At 37.8% G+C, this 26,256-nt stretch overlaps 1 protein-coding gene across 2 annotated transcripts; it reads left to right on the forward strand.

The window, feature by feature from the left end:
• Positions 1 to 1,071: 1,071 nt before the first annotated feature.
• Positions 1,072 to 23,135, forward strand: STX6 (syntaxin 6). 2 transcript variants are annotated; one of them, XM_026669238.2, is made up of 8 exons: positions 1,072 to 1,311; positions 5,421 to 5,590; positions 6,137 to 6,231; positions 7,261 to 7,323; positions 9,203 to 9,325; positions 10,145 to 10,251; positions 18,240 to 18,334; positions 19,062 to 23,135. In XM_026669238.2, exons 1-8 carry the CDS (start codon positions 1,277 to 1,279, stop codon positions 19,136 to 19,138), a joined length of 765 nt encoding a protein of 254 aa, XP_026525023.1. In that variant the 5' UTR covers positions 1,072 to 1,276; the 3' UTR covers positions 19,139 to 23,135. The 2 variants fall into 2 exon arrangements, with proteins under 2 accessions (XP_026525023.1, XP_087816996.1); XM_087960870.1 differs by lacking the exons at positions 18,240 to 18,334; positions 19,062 to 23,135 and adding an exon at positions 10,859 to 11,344.
• The last annotated feature ends 3,121 nt before the right edge of the window (positions 23,136 to 26,256 follow it).

Consider the following 26,256-nt stretch of genomic DNA (forward strand, 5'->3'; position numbering starts at 1 on the left):
TTGGATTGTCAGTGGTTTTTTGTATGCTCACTTTCATGCCATTAGTTTGTTAGTGCTTGTTTTTGAGCAGCAAGTATTAAACCTTCCGCTTCTTTCTTGATGGTTCCCATGCCAATGTCAAGTTATCATATTTTCTTTCAATGTTTTTCAAGTGCTGTCCATGCAAAGCTTTGGTTTTCCAGCCGTTTACTCTGTTGTCCAGCTTATAGTCTGCCTTTTTTCCTGTTGTTTTTATAATGTTCTCCATTTTCACTATTATTACTGTTATTGTTATTATTATTGTTGTGGTGGTGGTGGTTAATCTTTGATTAGATTCATAGCCTTTGGGGCTGGTTGGTAGCTCAACAGCTCGAGTCCTAACCAAGGACCTAGGAACTGTTAAGGTAGCATCGGAAGATATAAACTGTTCCAAGTAAGGTGGGTTTTTTGTAGAATCAGGGTATTCAAGTCTGATAAATTCAGAATTTCCAAATACCGAGACAGTCCTTTAGGTATTGCTCCAAGGGCTCCAATTACAATTGGGATAACACACGATTTATTTTTTCCAAGGTCACTTAACTTCAATTTGTAAGTCCCGGTACTTTGTGATTTTTTCTTGCTGCTTGTCTTCAATTCGTGCATCACGAGGTACTGCAGTGTCAATGAACCAAACCTTATTATTATTGTTGTTATCAGAGTCAACCAGTTGTTCAGACTTGATTTAGCATTTTCGTGTACCTATCGAGTCCTTACCAAGGACCTGGGATAGGCAGATCTCGATGTTCGATTGCTTATTATTAGGCTATGGGCACCTAAACATTCTTTTGGAAAGAAAACTTTTAAAAGCCTGTCTTCGTGCCACAGAAACCCCATAAATTGAGATTAAGGCAAATACCCCTCCTCCTTATTGACAAAGCCCCTCCCTTCCCAGGCGCATTTGATTTGGCCGCACGCTCGGGGGGGAAGGCGGGGCCTCGCCTGTTACCTCGTCACGTGGGGCGAGGTGGACGTCCTTCTGCTCCAATGGGGAGTGTCGCTTTTCCCTTCTCGCGTGAATGGGGGCTCCTCCGGCCAAGGGCGCTGAAACCCGCTGAGTGGAGAGAAGAGCGAGCGGGGCGGAGAGGCGTTGTTGCTGCCGCCGCCGCCGCCGTTGCTTCAGCCCCGTAGGGGGAAGGAAAGGACGAGCGGAGGGTTGCAAGCCTCGGAAGCGAACGGGCGGCCCAGCCTGGGAAGCTCTCGGCACGGCGTGGGGGACCAACTTGGAGACCAGCCCGCACGGCGACGGGCGCCAGGCGTCATGTCCATGGAGGACCCCTTCTTTGTGGTGAAAGGGTGGGTGGACAGCCCGCAAGGAGGAGGTGGCGGTGGTGGAGGAGGAAGAGGAGGCCTTGCCAGGGTGTGGGTGGTATTCCCGGCCTAGTCCTCCGTGAGATGGGTCGAAGAAAGACCGGTCCTCTCCTTTGAAAAGGGTGCCGCTTTGGGACCTGAACCCATTGTCTTTATTTCTCGGACGGTTTTCCTTCTTTCCCCTCCCTGCTCGTTCTTGAACGGGGTAATCTTCCTTGTTGTGTGCTGGGGTTTCTCCCCACCCCTCTCCATTGTTGCAGTGTAATGTGCGGTTGGTTGAAAGGGGTAGGGGAAATGTTGCAAAAATGGCACACGCGGAGGTTGTGAGGTGTCGCTTTCCCTTCGGTGGATCAGCTTCCCTAGCAGAAGCAAATCTTGGTCCTGTCTAAGCCAGCTTTCCCTGCCTAGCTGGCAAACACCTTGATAAAGTTAACAGGCACAAACTTGTCTGCAGCAGTGGTAGCTGAAATCCTAAGGGGAGCTGGAGGGGAGGGGGTTGGCTCTGTTTTCCTTGAGCGTTTAGTCTGCATATGTGAAGCGTGGAGGTACAGGTACTCCCTTAATGTGAGATTTAAACAAAAAAGGGAATGGTGGAAACTGGGGGGAAAAATCTAAGTGGGTGAGTTCTCTCAGTTAAACTGGATAATAGTTGATTCAGGACATACCAAGTTGTTTTATTCGATTTGATGTAGCAGTTTATTTTCCTAAAGAAAGCAGTTGGATGTATGCAAGAAAGTTTTAGCAAATATCTGTTGGGGTAATAGTTACATGACCGTGCTATACCTGGAGACAATATTTCAGAATGCCACACTATGGAATAGGGTGGTGCCAGGACTTCATATGCCCTCTTACTCCCTATTTTGTACCACTCAGCCTTCTCCTACTTAAGGTTGCCAAAAATCAAACGATTTCCTAACATTATGATGTGTAATATATATAAATATAATGTAACTCCCAAATTGATTTAAGGGGATTAAAAACAACCACTACACCTCCCAAATCTCCCTTTAACTCTGTTTCATCATTCCACTATGACTCTTGTTCTCATCCTACAACATTGTTTGGCTTCTGTTCATTGTTACTGATCACTGTGCTACAGTAGTGTCTTTAGGCCAGGATTATAAGCTTTCCATGATCATTTTCAATAGTATGTATATAAACAACTTTAAAACATATATGTTTAAATATACATCTAAATATTTTTGCCTTAGAATGCTGTTATAGCTGAAGCATTCATACAAGCTACTGTAAGAAAGAAATATAAGTATATTTAGAATGCCTTAAATAGAGAAGTACAATATGTGCACACGTGGATAGGCAGGAAGATTGCATATTGTTCGGTTTTAATCAACCTTTCAAATATTCCTGTTTTCTGTTACTATATTAAGCTTTCTTGACCTGATCCTCTCCAGATGTGTTGGATAGCAGCCATCCCCAGCCAACATTAGGGTGTTAGTTGGAAATAATAAACATTATAATCTAACATGTCTGAAAGACATTAAGTTGAGGGAAAACTAATCAAAAGCTTATGTGCAAGAATATATTAAGAGAAATAACAATATTTGGTAGCATGATTGTCATGTGTCTTCTAAGCACCACGATCTGCCCTCTCATGAAGTAAAGCAGCTATTGTGCCGAAGTAGAGGATTTGCTTCACATATAGGTTGACATGCAGCACGTTCTTTGAAATTAAAATAGTCATAAATATGCAGTTAAAATGTTTTTAATTGCCTCTTCAAATTAAAGTTAGCAAATGCTACTTTCTCTGTCCATATTTTGAAATGATGTATTGATTTTCAATAGAATAATATTTTTTTTCAGGTGGAACTTTCTATGATATAGTAGAATATAGTAATTAGTGATTTGTTTGTGTGTTCAGTTTGTATCTTTTGCTCAAGTTATAATTGGTTGTGAAATTTCCCACACTGAATGCACTATTATTTTGTTGCTAAAAGATACTGTATTTTGTTTAATTATTCTACATGCTGAATTCATTACAGTATGTGCATAACAGCCATAGCATAGTAAGTGGCATTCTCGGAACATTTTGCTAATTTTGAATGAGTCCTTGTGGAACTAAAGGCCCTGTGTTTGAAGAAGCCTTTTTTCTAATTTGTTACCAAGGTCTCTAGTCAAAGATATAAAGAAGGGGGGTGGGGGGATAAGAAAAGTCTATTTTGTTGATGGTTGGGGGGGAGAGACATCCTTTACTGTTACTTTCTTTTTCCTGCAACCAAGATAATTGAGACTGATGAGAGTATTTAACAGTGCCAATGAGCCCTCTCTTGGGTCTTCCTTGTCAGAATTTCTTCCATAGGATTGGATTAATGTAAAAGTCCTTTCTTGGCATTCCTCTAGATTGTGGCATTATTTCTAAGAAGGGACTTCCGTCAGACCCCTCCAACACACTGATGGCGACTGAAAAAGTATAAGATGTATTTAAGTTTTTAAAGGTGTTCAGTGAAATCTTACACAAAAAATGTTCAACAAAATCTTATACAATAAAACAAGTACTGGAAATTTTCACCATGTAAAGTTTTGCTTCTGTAGATAAACCATCACTTAGAAGATCAATGAAAATGGATCATTACTTGCAGAAGAGGGTTGGATATTTTTTGACAGATACCTCAAAAGTTTAAGACAGATTCAGTTGAACATTTTTCAATAAATGAACACTTAATACAGTAGATGTCATTAAATGCTGGAGCTAGATGAGATGGCAAAATTGACTGCTTTCCTTAGAGACAATAACCTGACTAAATTGCTTGTTACTGGGAGACCACTGTTAAATTTCATATAACATGAGAAAAATCAACTTTGGGGTTTGAGGATTACATCTGATTTGACTAGATGAAGTGTTTTTTTTAAAATATATGGTTATTCCTATTTATTATGCATTAGATTAAAATTAAGAGGATATGATCTGAATATTGAATTTTAGAGTGTTTATTATTTAAAACAGTTTAAATATTGTTTAAATTCCAGTTGTTGAATTGTATTATCTGTGTACTAAAATAAGTTGGAGGTCACTTTTGTTATATATTTGATTTTGGGCGGGGGGGTCACTTTTTAACCTGTCCTGTTAGTCTCCTCTCTTTTTTACCCTTTTTGTTATTTCCTATTTTAATGTTTGTTTTTTAAACTTAATAAAGATGTTTGTAAATAAAAAAAGAAAGGAGGTGAATGGGAAATTCATCATATAGAGGAATGGGTACAATTAAAGCATCCTCTGAGGCGCCCCTTTCCCTTTCTTTGCCCTTTCTGGAGAAGTGAAGAAATGGAATTTGTCCTAAATCCAGTTTGGATGCTTCAGCTGCTGTGTTATGGAAATTTAACAGGGTACAGTCTGATTTAACTGCATAAAACACTGTGCAGCATTTGAGTTTTCTGACACAAATTTGTCTAAAATTGGCCCTTACAGTATTGAATCACCAACTTGTCAGATCAATCTTTATTACTGTCAGAGATCAGCATAATTACCAACATGTTATTTGCAATCAGAAATGCTCAGTGTGCTCCTTGGACTGCCATAGCCTAGTTTACCTGATATCAATGCATTCCTAACCACTCCACCCCATCCCTTCCTTGCAACAGATATTTAAGTTACTACTGATCTGGTTTTCAAACAATATTTTTAAAGCCACTTTAGAAACTTCAGTAGCATTATAGGAGTTTAAAATAGTGAATGATACATTCTTCAAATCATTTCCATCCACCAAAAAGATCATGGGGATAATTTGTACCCACTCAGCATTACTTGTCTAGTAGAAAGACAGAAGAGTAAAATATCAATCCTCTCTTATTCTGTGATTTAATCTCACCCTTCATACATAGGAAAATATATATACAAATTGAACCTGGAAATGCACCATTATATAGATTGAGCTTTTGTAACTCCCATGTATAATATGTATAAGACAAACTGCTTTATGCATGCATTTCACTTTCAGGCTGGATGATGAGGGTTTTTTTTTGAGAGATATACTAGTCTATAAGGTGAACTTTTAGTAGAGACATATAGTCCCATACTTACAGTTTATATGACGATAAGTTCTATGTGAATACTCATGAGGATTTCCTCCTTTCACTTCCAGGGAAGTTCAGAAGGCAGTGAATACTGCTCAGGGGCTGTTCCAGAGATGGACAGAACTCCTACAAGATCCGTCAACAGCTACAAGAGAAGAAATCGACTGGACCACAAATGAGCTAAGGAACAACTTAAGGAGTATTGAGTGGGATCTTGAAGATCTGGATGAAACAATCAATATCCTTTTTGTTCTTGAGATGAACAGTTAAATAAACTCACATAGTATCTAGGCAAGCAACCAAGTGGTTTTTCCATAAAATTATTCAATATAATAAATAAAAGTTCTCAACCAACATATTTTGGAGCAGTTGATGAATCCAGAAATATATAAATACTGTCCTTTATAAAAGTATAAGACATGCACTCTATAACTGGACAGCTTTGTACATTTACAGCGTAGAAAGTTGTTATATACATGTTTGCTTTCCTTTACACAGTCTGTAGTCACAAATGGAACATTATTATGTGTAACTCCTAATAGCGTAACTCCTAAGAAGCACTTAGCCAGCAAAAGACAATCGGAATTGAATTCTGTAGCGTTAATAATGGTTTTAGCCCTGGATCTCAAAAAACAGGAAACAAGAAAGCAAGTCATAAGAGCATAGCAGTTCTAAAAATGCTGATAGAATGGTTTTTCCTTGTGTATTAGCTTTAAAGATTTCATGAAAATATATAAGTAAAAATTGCATTTGAAATGTAATCCCTTAACTAATTATTCTCAACGCATTGTTGAAGCAAATCCTCGGAAATTCAACCTTGATGCCACAGAACTAGGTGTGAGAAAAGCCTTCATCACAAGCACTCGGCAAGTGGTCAGGGTAAGACGCTTGAGTTTCTTGAGGAGGCAAGCTCAAAAAAATATAGCTAGATAAAGCTCAAGAAATTTTACCTATTTATTAGAGCAGGGGCGTCAAACTCGTGGCCCATGGGCTGGATGCATCACATGCTGGCCACGCCTACCCCCGTTTTAACGAAGGGGGGGGAAGTCACAATATGTCACGTGACAATGATATGACGCAAGTTTGACACTGCTGTATTAGATCATAAACAGTTTCTAATTCACCATGAAATTAAGCAGAAAAAGAAGATATCTCAAAATTGCTATTCATGAACAGAAACATAATTCTGGTCATGCAGTGCAGTGTTTCTAAAGAAAAGTCATAAAAATACCTTACAATACTTATCTCTATTTTAATAAAACAGAGGATTTTGTTTTACTAGTATAGAAATATAGAAAATTGTAGAAAATTGATTTTCTACAATTTGACACTGATGTGCAGTGCATTCCAAGCTACCAATTCCTACATTGTCAGTATTCAGTCTTAACTTTGCTCTGACAGTATCAAGTTTAGTTTTACTATAAACCTGGCAACATTTCATAAGCCAGTGATATACATATCTTTGCAGCATCAAACTTATTTTTCCTCTTGCCACATCAGCAACTTGGCATTCTTTCAGCTTTAATCCAGCCACATCATAAACACTGGCGTTCCGTGAACTTATCCTCTGCTGGTCTGCAGTGCTTGTTAAGCAATTTCCTAGCTGAAGGACCCATCTTCCAATATCATGTTGATGCTGTCCAGTTTGTGATTGTCCATTTGGTTTTCTTGGCAAAATAGTGGGATTGCATCACCATTTCCTTTTTCAGTGGATTATTTTTAGTCTGACTCGTGAAATAAATATGCATATGAATATCTGCTTTGTGGCCCTTACAAGGTTTTTGGTACTGAAGCATTCCAAAGAAAACAAAGCAAGAAAAAGACAATGGAGTTATATTTTGTCATATAAATTATTTTATGGTAAATGAACTACTATATCAGTCAATTATGCTAACTTTTTTTAAATAGGATATGAAGGATCAAATGTCAAATACTTCTGTTCAAGCACTGGCTGAAAAGAAAAACAGGCAGGTCAGTATTACCTTGTATCTTGGATGCCAACTTGGTCAGTTGTGACTAGAGTGTTTGTATTAGGTGTTTAGTTATAACATTAGCCACTCACCTAAAAGGGAAGTTCCCTTAGTTCAGGAAGCATACCAGACTTGGTTCATGCTTTCCCCCTAAATTAATGGAAATGATGGAACTATTGTTATGCTCACATTGATAATCCATCAGGAAGTGAATGTTGGGATGCTGAAGACAGAAACCATGAATTTCCAAATATAGACACAGCTTTGGTGGAAGATGAGCTTGTGTGGGGAAGCAACACCTTTGTCTTGCTATGGAGAAGAGATTCTGGTAAGCCAGGAGCCTCTCCTGGACATGTTTAGAGCTCAAGGCTTACTGGACTTCAAGTGAACAGACAACTATTTGTGTGCCCTTTAAAGAGTACACGATACTGTTCTTAAGTATTGCCTGTACATGTTAAACTGTGCAGACACAAGCTTTTCTGAAAATTAATAGCTAAATCTTGCAGGTTCACATTGTTCTGGGTCTGACATAGCTGTGATAAAGCAAAGTTAAGATCTAAATGTAGATTAAAATAAGCAGAGCTTTCTTTTTGGTTATTTGTCATCACTATAGTTCAGTTTCTCTTTAACTACCTAGTTTCAAACTAGTACATTTTTTTTCTGTTGACACTGTTCCTTTTATATAGGAAGAAGGAGATTGTTCCTTAATAACTTGCTTGAAAACTGAGCTGCAGCAGCAGCATTGAAAATGGAAAATTACCGAATCCTAAAAATCTGATTTTGGAAATGTGATGAGATCAGTCTGAGTCATGAGATTTATATGTTGTATTTGTCCATTTGCTTTACAGTTCTTGCATGTCACCATAATCAAGTATACATTCTGGAGGTTTCTGAATTAAAAAAAACCATACAATCAAAATAGCTAATAAACAATTTACAATAACAGGGGGTTTGTTTATTTGTTTGTTTACAGCATTAATAGTCCACCCCCTTAGTAGAACTGAATGGAATACAACACTAAAACAACAACAACAAAACACCCCACACAATTGGGGAATGATTAAAAAGTGACAGTAAACCAGCAAACAGCACTCCCCACTGATACCCAGTGCTGATAGTCATAAGCCAAAATTTCTGTTAATGTTGTTTTAATGGCTTTCTAAAAGAAAGCTAGGTGGATGCCAGCTAAATATTTTCTGGAAAATGTTATTCCAAAGGAAAGGGACTGCACAGAGAAATACTGTTTCTGTTTCCCCAGTCTCTCCCCCCTTCTCCCACCCCAATTTCTTAGATGGGGAGAATGTTAAAAATTTCTTCTTGGAATATGTGGATGATATTCCTTGAAGGAGAAACTCCTATAGATACCAGAGAGGTATATTATGTTTTATGTTATGCTTCATGTTATTAAAAGCAGCACTTTGAATTGTACCAAGAAGCCAATTGAAAGCCAGCACAGTTTCTGTTATGCAGCTATAGTAGGTATTATTCTCACTTGCCAATATGTGGGCCACCACTTTTTGCACCAGTTGCAGATTATATATAGATACTATTCAAAAGCATCCCCATTAAAACATGTTGCAGTGTAACCTAGAGGTGGTGAGAGCATGAATTACTGTCGCCAAGACCTCCCACTCAAGATTAGATTGCAACCAGCGCATCAGTCAAAGCCAAGCAAAGGTCCCCTCACTTTAGTCTCTTCCTGCAAATCCAGCAGTAGCTGTGAATTCAGGAGAACCCTCAAATGCCACATCCACTGCTTCAAGCGAGTATCAGCCCATCTAGAATCAAACCAGGAGATGACAAAACAGCATCTACATCTTGCAAGGGTTCCATTTCAACAACATGCAATAACTGACCATGTATTTCCTATTCTTATGCAGGTGCTTCTGGGAGAAAGTGGAACTCACAGCTGGAGCTCCAGGGCAGATAAATACAGCCGCTTGGATCGAGAACTGCAGTCTGCAAATTCACACTTCATTGAAGATCAGCAAGCACAGCAGCAGGTAGTCTGGATCTGTCTGTGCAAAGATTCCAACTAGCCACTAATAGAATGGGATTTCTAGATGAGGCTTTCACCCACAAATCTCACAGACTCTTAATATAATAGGTGAGATTCATATGCAACCTCAGGATACATTCACATTTGTATTTCAGATTGGGGGATTCGGGAGGCGACAGTGAGCATCATGCCTCCAAGGTGATGAGCATTTCTTTCTCAAATAGTGTCTGGGAGTGGCCAATTTTTTATTCATCCCACATACACAACCTGACACTACCCAAATGAAGAACAAGGGAAATCCAGGGAGACGCATATATTTGGTATCGATAGCAAGTATGAATGAACCTTTTCTACTTTGTACTAAGACCCAGAAATCGGGATGCTCCTCTCCCACACATAGATACACATTCTCAGAATTAAAGATACTCATGAATTGGGCTTTGAGTCAAGGAAGCCCCTTTTCTAAATGTTGGCACGTCATTCTCCAGTTCATCAATAACTCATACCCACTTTAATTAAAAAGTATTATTGAGAGTCTAGCTAGACAAATCATGGTTGAAGGAATTCAGTTTTCCTTTTCAGATCTGGGCAGGCATATAAGCTGGAATTTTTTTCTTTAGAAAAAAAGAGTTTCAGAGGGGGGATTTATGGATAACTTTTGTTTTAATGGCAAGATGAACTTTTTTTTCAAAGCAATTTCTGGATCTCAAGAAGCTAAAACATTTTGCAGTCCGTAGTCAATGGTCTTTTCAATGCATAATTTGAACTATAGAATTCTTTCATCTCTTCCTGTCCCCTCATCCAACTCTATTCTGTGTTCTAGTTAATCATTGATCAGCAAGATGAACAGTTGGAGCTGGTCTCTGGCAGTATTGGAGTACTAAAAAATATGTCCCAACGCATTGGAGGGGAATTGGATGAACAAGCTGTGTGAGTATTAAGCAAAATGAACCTCTGTGCATAATATAAACTTATTATTAGTAGCCTTCTTGGCAGCTAAATCCCACTACTATATTGACTTCTTCATGAACAATCATCCCTAGGATGTGTGAGAGTCAGAAAGTTATTGAGTATGTGCATGATAGTATCTTTGGTGCAATTTATAAATATTATTTTTTCACCCAGCAGCAAAAATACTTGGCCTAGCTTAACTTGGCTTGGCTTGGTTTTGCTTGGTTCAGCAATGGTTGAAGGAGTGAAATGGAGTTTGAGCTAAAAAAAAAAAAAATTGCCTCAGAAATGGTTAGCTTCCTTATCTAAAATGAATGCTACAAATTATTTGGCACTTTCTAGAAATGCTAAGTATTTAATCTCATTTACTTTGTGGGTTTATGAAATGGAATCACCAGCATTCATCCTCATCTGTACAAACCAAAAAATAAAAGCAAAGTCATTTTGGCTTAACTTTCATCATTAAAACATATTTTGGAATGAACAAATAGAACTCAAAGAAATTATTTGTTCAGTGTGGTAGGCATTGACAGAAAAGTAGTAATTCAGACAAAGGGGGAATTTACTAATAGAATATTCCATTTAGAATGATAAATTATTTGAAAAGAGGACTTCCGGTGATGAGATATGGACGAATGGAGGTGCTGAAGCTCGCTCTGCGTTTCACGCTATCTCCTCTTGCTGTTGGAGTGACCCTTGGTGCACGCATCTTGTAGAGAAGCATGCCGGTGTGGGGAGGCTCGAGTCGCGGTGTGGAGAAGGCGATTCTCATCGCAACGCAGAGAGACCCTGTAGAGACCGACATCAACAGACCGTCAGTAATGGCGGTCCTGAAGTCTGGATCATTACATACAAGAGGAAGCGAGTGAGTGACAGACTGTGGTGAACGAAGAGTGTGAGTGAAAGAATTTGCAATCCTGATTGAGCGTTGAATATTGGAGAACCTTAGTCGGAGCGAAGCCTGAAAACAGCAGACAAAGCAGATACGAGTGACAGTGAAAGTGAAAGGGCTCATGAGACAAAAGAGGGTAAGGACGCGAGCGATCGGATAGAGAAGATAAGAGAATCGGAGGGACCTGAGTGACTGACAATAATTGGGGAAAAAAAGAAAGAAAGAACGAGTTTAATTTAAGGAAACTTCGAGAGATTTGAACTGTGGATTTGGGGAAAATTGGAAGGATGAACTTAAGATTGGGGGAGATCTGAAGTAAGGAATTAAATAGCCTTATTACAACTTTAAATATTCCACGGAGGAAACTGAATAATTTACTGGACTCTTTTTGGATTATTGGACTGGGGCTGTAGTAAGTGGAGGAGATTTATTAAAGGAAGAGACTATATGAATTTAAAGATTAACTTACAAGACTTTTAAACGAAAGGAGAACGGCTACAGCGGAAAGTGCGGTGAGACGGTGAAACCAGAGACATTACTCAGCAAGTTTGTGCTTCCGGTGCGCTTGGTGAAGGAATTTTGATTTAGAGACGAAGAACTGAACAACTACATTAAGACACTTTAAGCCTTTAAACTTTGCTGATTGTAATAATTATTTCTTGACACCAACTCAACTGATTTTCAAATGTGGTAAATGTAATTTATATATGATTTAATTGATACATTAGTAAATATTGAAATTTATATTTGGTTATAGCACCAAAAAAAGGAGGTGATAATTAATTATTTAGGTATTGATATTTGATTATATTGAATTAAATAATTAATTGTGACTAATTGTGATTACTACAAATTAACTAATTATTGTATAGCAAGGTTGGTATATTTTCATTTAGATTTGTAAGTATTTGAAATATTATAACACTATTTTGAGATTAGGGATTTTATAGCATTCATAGATATACAGATTAATAGTACTTAAATTTAAATAGAGGAATTTGGTATATTATTAAGATCTATAAATCCAGGTATATGATTTAGAAAATAGCTCTAAAATTGTTCTGGAGAATATATATAAATTGACAAGAGAGGTTAACCCTGTAACATATCATATTAATTAGAGTAGTGGCCATATATAGCTGATACTTCTCAATAGTGAATGCTAATTTGGGACAACATATTAAGTATAATACAAAAACAAAAACAAATTTTACAGGAAATGACCTCTATGACTAACACAACATTTAAAACTGGGAAGAAGACTTCTTCAATACAAACAACTGCGATGCCATCGCCCTCAGTGATGGCACAAAAGACAATTGAAAAAACTCTACCTGGAGAGAAACAACCTGTCATCACAAATGCTAATATCCAATCGACCCTTCTTGGTTTACGAGAATCCATGCTGAAACTTCAGGAAATAATGGTGAAAAATCAAAAAACAAGAGCTGACACAAATGAATTAAAAGAAGAGATGGGGAACTTAAAGGCAGAAATGAAATTAGACATCTTAAAGCTGGATCAAAAAATTGAAACAATACAGCAAGCACTAGAAAGGAATGAATCAACAATAAAGGAGGTTGAGAAAAGGACAGAACAAACGGAAAAGAAGCTGGAAATGGTGAGCAATTAAGAAACGTGAGTAAAGAAATTGACGATTCCTTGGTATATCTGGAAATGGACAAGGCCGCAGCATATTTGAGATTCAAAAACATAAAGGAATCTAAAGAAGAGGATTTGGAACAAGTGATGGCAGGAATATTAGCAGACCTGTTGGAAAAAGATAAGGATGATATCCTGAAAGAGCTAGACGAAGTATACAGAGTGAGCACAAATTACACAAGACGACATAAATATCCAAAAGAGGTCCACGTGAGATTTGCCAGAAGAAAAGTTCGGGATGTTATATATAAAATTTCTAGAGAAGAAACAATTACATATAAAGGAAAAGAAATCTTGGTGCTTAAACAAATCCCAAGAAGAGTGAGAGAGCAGAGGCGCGATTATAAATTCTTGGTGAACCAATTAAACCAAAAAGGCATCATATTCAGATGGCTAATTCCAGAGGGAATGCTAATCACATGGAAAGAAAGGAAAATGAAAGTAGACTCTGTGGAAAAAGCCCAAGAATTCTATGAACGATTGGTAGGCCCTGAAGAATCGAGTAGTAGAGACGAATTAGAAACAAATTCGCAAGACGACCAAGACTATCAAAATAATAGAGATGGGAATTATAGGAACTCAAAAAATATACAACATCAAGAGAGAGAAGAACCGAAGATGCACAATCAGCCACAAAGAGAGACAGGAGTAACTACAAGACTAAGAACAAGAGTCAATTAGGTGATGGACGAAGAAAAGAAAATATTATCAATTAACCTAAATGGTCTAAACTCTAGGATAAAAAGGAAAAGAATACTAACCAAACTAATTAAACAAAATGCAGACATAATACTTTTTTTTTTTTGGTTGCTTTTTTAAGTCTTAATTTCTCCTTTCTCTTTCCCCTCTTTTCCTTTTCTTCCCCAATTAGAATTGCTTGTTCATTAAAGATGGCTTCTTCTTCATCCCAATCTCTTTGTTCTTGAAGTTTCTGATAGGTAGAAATCACCATTTCTAAGAAATGAAAAACAGATCCAGAAGAGCCCTTCCCTTCTTGTTCCTCTTCTTTTAGCTTTTTAAATTCCATTTTCAAATCATCAACAAGTAATACCATTGTGAAAAATTTTTAAAACAACCCAAATGTTTTTAGTCTTTCAAATAATAATTTCCAAAGTCCCAAAGTCACCAAGCAATCCAAATACACTCAAACTGTTTCATTTAAACACTTTCCATCTGCTATCACCGTAAGGAAGGAGAGTGAGAAAAAACAAACTTTCCCTTTTACTTTTGTTCACCGCTTTTTCCATCTTCTTTGGGAGCGATGTATCTTTAGTAAAATTTAAATTCCAGGGTATTTAGATGTTCCTTATTGTCCCAGGTCAGCCAGTAACTTTCACTTCAAACTTCCTCCTGCACAATTCTTATCTGGCTGAAGGCTTCTTTGTGGCGGCCATTGCTGACCGCCGCTCCACTGCCTCGGAGAAGGGAGTTAAGCCGGCTGAGGGGGGGGTTGCGATTCCCCCGGACCCCTGCCTGGTTCTCCCCTATCTTCAGCTACCCCTACAGGGTAACTATAGCCTCAAAATCCGACTGGATCAGGGGCACTCCAGCAGTGAGCGCGACAGAAACCGCGCACGATCGCGGATTCCTGTCGCCGCCGAAGCCTTGCAAACCGGAAGTCAGACAGATATTCTTTGAACAGGCCAATAAACCAGGATGATGGTTGGCCTATAAACTTAAAAAAGAAAAACAAAAAAGATTGATCTACCAACTAATAGATGAAAACGGGGATGCCCAACAAGGAATAGAACAGAAAAAAGAAATTGCATGTAAATTTTTTGAAGATCTTTATAAAAAGAAGGAGGTAAACGAGGACATGATAAGAAACTATTTGGGTACTACTAAAGATAAAATAATCAAGGAGGAGATGAAGGAAATGTTAACCAGAGACATTACGTGGCCCAAGTTAAAAACAGCAATAGAAAACCAAAAGAACAATAAAACCCCAGGACCTGATGGGATACCAGGGGAACTTTATAAGAAAATAGGAGAACAAATAGGACCTCTCATGGTAGAAGTATATAATGAGGTCCTACTTGCAGCAAGAATGCCGGATTCATGGAAGGAGACACTGATATCGTTGATCCCGAAAGAAGATTCAGACTTACGACTTATACAAAATTACAGACCAATTTCCCTATTAAATACTGATTATAAAATATTTACCACAACTATAGCAAATAGATTAAAAAAATATTGAATGAATATATACATAAAGATCAAAACGGATTCCTTCCCAATAGACAAATTAGGAATAATTTAAGAATAGTGCTAAATGTTTTGGAATACTACGAAGCCCATCCGGAAAAACAAATAGCCCTTGTATTCTTGGATGCACAGAAGGCCTTTGACAACCTAAATTGGCAATTCCTAATCCAACAAGTTTACAATATGAATTTAGGCACTAAATTTGAAAACATTGTGACTACAATTTACAATTCACAAAAGGCGAATATTATAATTAATGGAGAGTACACGCGCTCAATAAAAATAGAGAAAGGAGTTAGGCAGGGATGTCCACTATCTCCCCTGCTCTTCATATTTATCGTTGGAAACATTGCTTACACGAATTAGACAGAACCCAGGAATAAAAGGACTAAAAATTAAAAAAGAAGAATATAAACTCCAGTCATTTTGAGGATGATATGGTTTTTTTCATAGAGGAACCAATTGAAACAGGTCAAGAACTATTGAAAGAGTTAGATCAATTTGGGAAAGTTGCAGGACTTAAAATCAATAGGGAAAAAATGACATTAATAACTAAAAATTTAACAGAAAAACAAATTAAAATTGGAAAGGATAATGGGATTACAAATAGTAAAAAAAAAGTTAAATACTTAGGAATTTGGTTGACGGCTCAGTGCAAAACCCTAATGGAAAATAATTATAATAAACTATTACAGCAAGTCAAAAAAGATTTAGAGATATGGGTCAAATTGCAAATCTCCTTACTAGGGAGGATTGCCACTATAAAAATGAACATTCTGCCCAAATTTATTTACTTATTCCAAACAATACCAATAAAAATACATAAAAATTACTTTGTGGAACTTAACAAGATAACCACCAAATTTATTTGGCAAGGGAAAAAAACAAGGATAAACCTAAAGGCAATGCAAGATATGAAGAGCAGGAGAGGTATGACACTCCCAAATTGGGAAATATACTATAGTGCAGCCTCTTTACTTTGGCTGAAAGAGTGGGCAAACCTGTTGAATAAAAGAATCCTATTCCTAGAAGGCCACGACTTACAGAGGGGGTGGCACGCATTTTTATGGGACACTGGAAAAATCAAACAGAATTATTTCCACAGACATATAATTAGAGACTCCTTATTGGCTAATTGGAATTAAAAAAAACACTATTTAAAAATCCCAATCTGGATCTCAACGATGGAGGCGATGATACATCCAAATAATTTAGATCTTAACAAAATGATAAAATACAAAGACCTTCTTGATGTGCAAGGAACTTTAAAATCATGGCAAGATCTCCAAGAGCAAGGGCTACAAGTAGAGGGCTACAATTTGCTTACCTGCAAATTCAAAATAGATATAGTCAGGATAAGAAAAATTTTGGAATTTATGCTAAGCCACAACAATTAGATAAAATCCTATTAGGCCCAGATAAAAAATATAACTAAATTTTATAATTATTTATTAGAGATAGAATTAGAAGAAGAAGTAGTCAAAGGCAACATGATAGCTTGGAGTAGAAACATAGGACGTAGCATTACATTATTAGAATGGGAAAAGGTCTGGACAAGGAATAATAAAATTACAAAATCAGCAACATAAAGAAAATGCCTATAAAACGTTTTAGAGATGGCATCTCTTGCCCTCGAGAATACCGAAGATGCCTCCTAACATGAATCCGAATTGCTGGAAATGTAAAAAGAAACACAACATTCTTTCACGTGTGGTGGTCCTGCACTGAAGCCCAAAGATACAGAATAAAAAAATGGTTAGAGGAAATAATGGCAGAGCAAATTGAATTAAAACCAGAATTCTTCTTACTGGGGATATTTAATAGACAAATTTCTGAAAAAGTCAAATATATAATACTGCACATTCTTACTGCAGCCAGAAGAACCTTTGCACAGTGTTGGAAACAAGCAGATATTCCAACAGAGGAAATGGTCATTCAGAAAATAACAGCCTGTGCAGAGATGGATAAATTAACCTTAGCACTTAAGGAAAAAGAAACATCAGAATATTATAGAAGCTGGGAAGGCTGGTATGACTGGATAGAACAAAAATAGAAAATATATTAGTAAACACCGTAAAATGTAAAAGAGGTAGTAATTATATACTCGCAATAAGATGTATTTGTAAATATGTCACCAATATTGATAACAAACAAGGAACCATAGTCTGTTGATAATAGAATTGCTAGTTTTTTAATCGTTTTTTTTCTTTCTGTGTTGTGTATGTGTTTATTTGACATTTTAGTTGTATAATCAATAAAGTTTATTTTTTTAAAAAAGAATGATAAGTTATTTTATTTCTAGAGATACTAATACACTCAAGCAATCAGCTTGTTTGCTTCTTAAAGGATTTCAGTAGTTCATTATTGCGATTCTCCCAATGCTGTCCAGTTAACTTTAAGCTTAAAAAACAAGATTGCTGCTTTTCTATTTCATCTGAAAAAATGTTTGAAAACAAACATGTATACTACTCCTCAATTTGTATCTTTGTAATGCCAGTTATTTTCCAAATTAGATATTAAGTATATAAAGCATTTTTAGAAAATAAAAATAGTTATGGGATAGGAAGATGCCAGTATGAACTAAGAAATTATTTCCAATCTGAAATTATCCCTACCCTGTTGCTCTTTTATTCATTAGGAAGACAGAATATTTTTGAACACACCTTACCACACAGTAATGAACAGATAGATGGCTGAAATCCTTACCATTACTAATACTGTTAGGAGACAATGACAAATGTCTTGTATGACTTCTAGTTAGGCCTTTTTGAAATAATTGATTTGGAAGGCTGTGGTATAAGAAAATTTATATGTAAGTGAAAGATTGTATGAGCTTTGTGTGAGAGAAATAAAATGAATAAATGAAAAAGGGAAAATTGTGGGGAAGGTAATGACTGAAAGAGAGAAAAGAGAAATGATAGCTACAACCAAGCCTCATGAGGAAGTAGACTCCAAGACTCTTCCAAATTATACCTACTTCTCTGTTAGGTAAAACTTTTTGTGACAAATTCTTGCCTAACTTTTCTTATGTGAAATTTCACCGCATGGGGCATTGCATCATAGGGACCTTAGAGTCAGTCCGTGTTTATGCTGCTATATCAGTAACAGTATTACACAGGAACAGTGTTAGGCGATGCTATAAAATGCTAGTGAAGAAACATCAATCGTCCAGAGCATAATCAATGCCCTGTTCCTATGCTTGCAGCATGTTGGACGACTTTTCTCATGAAGTGGACAGCACCCAGTCCCGACTAGATAATGTTATGAAGAAACTTGCAAAAGTATCCCATATGACTAGTGGTAAGTAGCCTGAAATCTAACAAAAATGTAACAAAATGTCAATTTTTTTTCCTCCTGAAAGCAAGACAGTCTTCAGCAGCTGTAGCCTCTGCATCAGTAGACTGTCTCAGACCCCTTGTTTCAGACTTGCTAGGTCTGCACTGTTTGAGAAAACAAAAGTGCAAATTCTTAAAGTCAGAAGATAGAAAATTAGAATAATAATAAAAAGATTAATTTGGCACATGACACTTTTGCAAAGCACGGAAGACCTGTATATCCTTCAGAGCACAGGGGTCCTAGGTTTAGGTGGTCCATCCCTTGCCTATTGACTTTAGATTTATTCTTGATATCCATTAGAAGTTTTTAGGTTTTGTTGATAATGTTTTTAATGTGTTGACAGCTGCCCAGTTGCATTTGTGAGATGGGTGGCCATATGAAATATGTAATAAAGTACAATTAATAAAACGCTGGTAAAAAAATAATATGCTGTCACTGATTCAGGGAATTGAATTGATATGTCAAGGAGTGAGTTGCTTGTAGTGCATACCATATTGATTGATGTGTCCCAATATCTAAGTGAATTGTTCTGTAAAAGGTCTCCCTTAACACCATGGTTTTTCTTATTGCTGTCTCCCCCCCAACCCCCATCCCTGACTTAACTCTAGCATTGTTCTCAGTGAAAACAGCTAGCATCTCTGGAAAGTATACAGCTAATTTCTCTTCCTCTTGATTTTGTTTTTACTGGCAGATCGAAGACAGTGGTGTGCAATTATCATCCTCCTTGTTATCCTTGTGGTGGTGCTTATTCTGTTTTTTGTGCTGTGATAATTTGGGGCTCGGATTCTTTTATGGACTTCTTTTGTGCAGACATCTTAGCACTGTTCCTGTCCACCAGAGAAAACTGTTATGGAACATACCTAGGAGATTTTGATCCTGTGTTCTGCTGTGGATGGCTATCAGTGACATAACTCTCTGTCCTCATGGTTCTTCTTCTCATGATCCTCATTATGTTGCTCAAGGAAGAAATGGACCATTCATAGGCACCAATACTGCTGACACTGGAAGTTGTTCCCCTGGGCTGAAACATTGGAGTCTGCCAGTGCTCTACTATGGGTCAGGTGGTTTAGACTGGAAGAAACCACTGTATGATCATTTCCATCGTGTCTCAGATATGAGCCACCAGATGCCTTTGTTTGCCTATCATAGCAGGACTCTTGCCAATGTTAAAAACAAGCGTACACATATATGTGGATTCACACACAAGCAGATTTTGCAGAAATTATTCCATCGCCCACAAGATTCCTTTCACAGGTCTTTTACACAGCCAGGCCTGCCAAATAATCATGGATCTTTAAGGGAGGAAAACGGCCAGTAAGAGCTGCCACTGAATTCACAGTTTGAATATTTGTTTTCCTCCAGAACAGAATTGTGCACTTGAAAATGTCAAGGGTACGTAGTTCTGTACCCACGGTTGTAAAGCCTAACTAATGTTAAATAGAACAATAGAACACTACATAGAGAAAGCTGCAGGCCTGAACCTAAACTAAAGTCAGTCTCAGTGCCCCTGAAAGTAGGGAGAATGGCAGATAGAGTCCTAACAGGTCTGGGCATTGGACTGGAATTCAGTTTTGCTTCAGGGAAGCAGACTGGCCCCTAGCAAGCTAATACAGGCCATAAGTAAAATATGTGCGTGTTTGTGTTGTACATCAGCCAGCTATAGTGGCTCTACTTTTCAGACTTGTAATCTCAGGTTTACTGCAGTGTAGACAAAGTCAGTAGGCATACTGTGGTTGCTGAAATCTTGTGATTTTATGGCTTTGATTATCGGTTTTCTGAAAAGAGAAGCTTATATTTGAGTTCTGCTAATTTAAGAGATGCTTCTGCTGGATAGATGTCAAGATATAAAATGCAGGAATGGGGGGAAATGGCAATCTGCCTCTTCCTTCTCTCTTGGACTCCCCAAGAGGCACAAGCACTCAAGGAAACAAAATTGCACAACTCCTTTAATGTTTTCAGAACTTAAAAATGTGTAGCAAAATGCACTCCGAAAGATTATGGAAGCATTCCAGTCCTTTTATTATAAAATATGTTTGCCATTATTTTACTATTTTGATAGTTTGGTGGAATTAACTGCAAACTAATAAATAGATAGGCTCATGATTGCTCCTGGATCTTAACATCTGCACATTTCCCCACTAAGGCCTGGTAACAGAGGAAGCTCCATTTCCCTTGATTCAAAAAGGTGGTTTACTTGAAGTCTACAAGATAATCACTTTCTTTCTAAAATGTACCTGGTATGAAATGTGGGATGTTCTGTCTAGACATCATGGTGACAGAAAAGGGAATATTTTGGACGGTAATGTGTATTTGCTAACGTACTTATTCTGCTGGGAGTAGAGATTTTGGATTTCCACCAAAGTTTCTTTAAGCATTAATATCTCATTTGGACTCCTTTGCCATTAAGTAGCCCGTTAAGGCCCAGCACAATGATTTGCTCTCAAAAGCTCAGTATCATTTGCACCCAGTTCCCTACCACCAATGAGATTCAGATATTGCATTTCTATTATTACATCTGTAAAATCTTAATTATCTGAAGATTTTTATCAGAGCACATAGAGCCTGTAGGCTCTTGTTTTTCTGTTCTGATCTGTTGTTGTGTTAGGCTAGTTACGATGTTTTGCTGATTACATTTCTAACAACTTCAGTATTGCGATTGCTAAACTGACTTTGGATGGGGATACGTGGATTGAAAATATGTTTCTTCCAGCATGTGAGTGGGAGAGGTGTCTGATCTCCTATGTATTTCACAATATGAAAGCCTTCAAATCATGATGTACGTTGGTTTTCAGCATTGTAGGCCCCGTTTTCCATCTCTTATTGACCTGCTGTTCAGAAGCATGTGAAGAAGTCCAGCATCTGTGAAGTTTAGTTAATGTACATATTCTCATGGGATAATTGGGGCTAATCTCAGAGTAGCTGCCTCATCTTCTCTGCTCCTAGAAAATGATTAGTAAAAACAAGAAAACATTCTGAGCAGAGAGTTTAAATCATTGTTTCTCAACTTTACCAGTTTTAAGATATGAATTCAGTTCACAGAATTCAAGTTCATTGGGGGGTTTTGGGAGAAAGTCCATATGTCTTAAGATTGCTAATGTTGAAAAGCATTGTTTTAATCTCTAGCCAGATGAGATAGCATTTTCAGCTTGAAAAAACAAAACAAAATAATTTGAAAGCCAATTGAGACATTTAAATGCAAAGTTCTCTTATTAATAGAGAAATAAAATCAAAGAGTATCTATGATACTGTTCAATGCTCTGTATGCTCCAGAATCTTTTGGCAGCATGTTGAAAGACTATACTATAGCTGGATACAAAAATCCAAATTAAGTGATGGCAACAGTTGAAAAAAATCCCCCTTCATTGCCAACTGAGAATCATATGGATTCTTGCAGGACCAAAGTAGCACACCTATTGTCAGGCTTCCCTAACAGCCATGGAGAGTTTTCTCATTTAAGGAAACTCTTTAGAGAGAGCTTCCTAAAGAGAGGAAGTCTGAGATTTTATTTGCCATAATTTCCCCTTCACTCACGTCATTTTATTTCCTTACTCTGTGTTGCACTAAACCTGTCTGGAAAATGATGCTTTTAGACATGATCTCTTGTTCTAAGGGATTGGTGTAAAATCCAAGAGTACTTTCTTAACCATTACTTAAAGATGTACAGCTAGTCCTCAGCTTACAGCCACAATTGGGACCAGAATTTTGGTCGTAAGCCATTGCAACCATAAGTCGACACACCAAATTGGCAATAAAACAACAACACCCCAGTGCAAATTGTGGTCACATGACTATGGCATTCTGCAACTGGTGGTAAATGTGAACCAGTTGCCAAGTGTCCAAAATGTGGTCATGTGACCACAGGGGGAGGCATTGCGCCATTTCATGATGGCCGGAAATTCTTGACAAGCTGTTTGACATCGTTTCCAAGGCCATTGTAACCTTGAACGGTTGTTACGTGACTGGCCATATGTTGAGGACTATCTGTGTGTTTACACACTCGCTTTTAGTCAGTATAAGAATTGAACCTGGTTCAAAACTCTGTCTTTAACATTCTGCAGCATGTCTCATCAGAATATCTTAATGCTTTTTTAGAAGAAAAAAAAAAAACTGTAACGCGTAAGCTCTTAATATTTCCCGGGGAGTGCTGACACTCCATCATTCTGCAATGCTGTGCTTGTGTGAATTATGTGGGTTTTGACTTGAAGTCGTGCTTGTACTTAATCTCTCTTCTTCCCCACTCCCTTACAATTCTCTAAAGAGGGAGAGCATTGAGCTAACAAAAGTCTCTGTGAATGTCCTCCTTTGAATGGCTACGCTACCTTTTCAGTATCGCCATAACAAAGGATATCTTTGTAAATCTGGACAATTCTGGCGGCGGCTGCTACTTCAGAACAAGCCAGGTTTTTGTTTTGAACTAAATTCCATGAAATGACTATTTTGAGATATGAGACTAGAAGTGCTGCCTTGAGGAACAAAAAGAAGCGTCTTCACCCCAGGCCACCTCTACAGGCGGACAAAGCTTCCTTGCTCCAGGTACTTCCAGGCAGGGGATGCAACTGATCATCCAGTCTAAAAGATGACAGTATACATGGACCCACTCTGAAGAAAGCGATTGTTTTAATTTTCTATGTTTGGAGTTGAACAATGGATTCTACAGGGGAAAAAGACAATGGGCTTCAAAAAGAAGTACTCATTTCCCGGTTGTGTGCCAGGTCATTTAAAGATAACTTGCAATAAGCACTACTAAATTGGAAGGATGACATCATTCCAGGCTTTGTGTGTGCTGGCCTCTTTCATATCGACTCCCTAGTGACAGATTTTTCAGGATTTTTACTCCAGGTGTGATTGTATCATTCAGCTCTTTTCATTGCAGAGATGTTGCAGGCTATTTGCAAAGGTAGCTGCCATCTTCATACCTGCTGAAGGATCTGCTAGGGAAATGCCCTTTTCTATTAAAAATAAGCCATATGAGTGGCCTCTAACCCTGAAAAGGTGACTGCTTGATAGCTTAAACATGTGAATCCTTAAGAGTTATATCATGCAATAGAACTTAGGGACAAGCAGGAACATCCCAACGGCTTAATAAAGTATGTTCGTGCTGGTTTTCCAAAAAATGGTATGGCACATTTGGTGTATTAAGCAGTCACTGGATGAGCGGTTGCTTATTTATATTGTTTTCCACCCTCCCCTTTCCATGCTCTCATTCATTTAGAACATTGCACCATTGTTTCATTTACTTTATATGTCAAAGGACTCTAGCAGTAGTAGACAGCAGCTGCTCATTCTTGTGTGCGAGGCCTTTATGTGATATTCTTGATTATAACAAGAAGCTTGTTCTTGGTGCTATATGGTTGAATTGTGACTATGGGGTCCTCTTGCAAGGTGAAAGGTGTACAAAGCTGCTTAAACATATTTACTACTCTCCTCCTGTTTGACTTAAATTGGTAATTATGGTAAGCAAATTCATTACTGCCTTTGAGGATCCCACAGAGGAGAGCAGATTTTCCTTCTCATTTAGTTGGATTCAAGAAAAATTGACTAGATGCCAGGAACAGCTATAGAAGTGATGGGGATGTCTTTTCTCAGTTGCCATGTGCTAGGTGTCTCTCCACCTGGCTGGACAGAAAATGTAAATAGAGCAGAGAAAAGATCTCATGAAATGTTCAAGAGTTGTTGACAAGTGTGATTCCTTCAGTTTGCCATACGGGAAACAGAGACCTGACAAAATTGCCTTAAGAGCTGGTGAAGCACAGCAGGTAAAAGTTTGAAATGCCAGCTGGTCAAGTGTGCAATCATGTAAGGGTTGCGAGCTGTTCCTAAAAGTAAAAGTCAAGATTAAGTTTATTTGCCATTGTCTTCTTCCAAGATGTTTGCAACCATTCAGATTGTCCTGCAACCCTGGTATTTCTTCCCATCCAAGTATTTTAACAAGCTTTTCCTTGGAAGGGAGGATAGGTCAAGGGTGACAAGGGTAATACTAACTTGTATAAGAGGCTGTCAGCAAAAAAAGCCACCCCTTTCTTTTATATACATACACCTCCCTGACAAAAATCAGTTCAATGGGACCTCAAAAGTTACCTAGATTGACCTCATACTTAGCACAAGATATATTAAAAACATTTTGAACAGATGGCTGTCTAGGCTCTGAATACCTCTAGTGAATAGCATATCACTTCATTAGGCCCTGTGTTCTACTGATTGGTCACTCTTAGTATCAGGAAATTCTTCCTAGATGTCTTCATCTGAATCCTCTGTTGTTCTAGCACATTAAGTCTTACCCTCCCGGCAAGAGTATTAGGAGAATAAGTCCCCTGGTTCTGTATGATAATCATTTATATAACCCTAACACAGCTATTGCATCTCTTCTGCAGCTCCTCCCTTTTGGGGGGATTGGTTTTAGCTCCTTCACCATCTTCACGGCCTTCCTCTAAACTTGCTCTAATTTGTCCATGTCCTTTTACGCTGCAGTGCCCAGACCTGGACTTAGTATTCCAAATTGGCCCTGGTTAAAGAGGAGAAGAAAGAGACATGTGACTTGAGTGCTGTGCTCCTTTTCGTACAGGTAGTCTTTGACTTATGTTCACAACTGGGACTGGAATTACTCCAGGTTTCCTGGAATTTTCACAGATGATAGCTATCCTAAGATCTCCTACACTACTTTCTTGATGAACTCAAATGGAAGGTGGGTCGGATTCATCTGGTCCTGGAGACCGTAATTTAAACTAGTGAAGTATTTTTTTTTCATCTAGTCAGAATTGAAGCTCCTTTCTTTCACAAGTGACATACTGATGGCCGGCTGGGATTTTCTTTCCTGAGAGAAGACCAATGTACAATGCAAGATGAGATATTCTGCTTTCTCATTATCACTCACTTCTAGTTCACCCCATTGACTTTACAAAAACCTATAGCCTGAATGCCTTTTGTTTCTGAGCATCTGAAAACGCCTGTTACTTTTGTCAGTGGCATTTCTCGCAAGCTTAGCTTAGATTCAGTTTCAGCTTTTCTAGCTTAATCCCTGTAATTTGTTTCTCTTCCTTTATGCAATTGCCTTATATCGTCTTTAGGTTACATGCCCCTCTTCTACTTTCCTATACAAATCCCCTTTTCTTTCAGCATGTTAGAAAACATTATGTGACCTCACTGGTTTTCCACTTTTCCTTCTGGTAGGAATTGTGCATGATTGCATTTTCCATAGCTTATTTTTCAGAATTTCCCATCTTTTCTGGACACTTCTCTTTCAGGATCTCCAGCCATTTAGTCCGACCCACCTTCCATCTGAGTTCATCAAAATCTGCTTTTCTGAAATCCAATACACGGAACTGACTTTACCACTCCTTCCCTTGTAATTGTGAAACTCAAATGAAACATTCTTCCAGAGTTTCATTTACTTTCCTTCCTGTTGGTTACATGCATGAATACATACATTTATTTTTAATTTTTGATGCCATCAAGCTCCAACTCTGTTCTTTGTTTTCACAATGAGGTTGTTGCCAAAAAGAGGATAGGAATTTGTTGGACATAATTCATGACATGGATTTCTAGCAAGTCCACCTGAAATCTATCATTCCTATGCCTCTTTGAAAATTTGATCAACTGGCTCAGAAAACCTTTATCCATATCTTCTGGCTTTCTATCTGGATAGTTTACAATAAGCTATTCATTTGTAATTTTTACAACCCACCTTAATCCAAAGACACTGGGTTGAAACAGCATACAAATATAAACCAACCCCGCTGGCCACAAAAAACCACCAATGAATCAACTTAAAGAAGGCTCAGTGAAAGAATTCTGGCATGGCAGTGCTTGAACTAGCCTGTTGCCATGCTATTTAAAGCTTTGTAAGTTGTATTCAGCCCTTTTATTTGGGCCAAAATCAGTAACTTCAA

Source organism: Notechis scutatus, chromosome 3 (genome assembly GCF_049901735.1).
Source record: "Notechis scutatus isolate UNSWTSFEM ecotype Mainland chromosome 3, rNotScu1.2, whole genome shotgun sequence".
NCBI lineage: Eukaryota > Metazoa > Chordata > Lepidosauria > Squamata > Elapidae > Notechis > Notechis scutatus.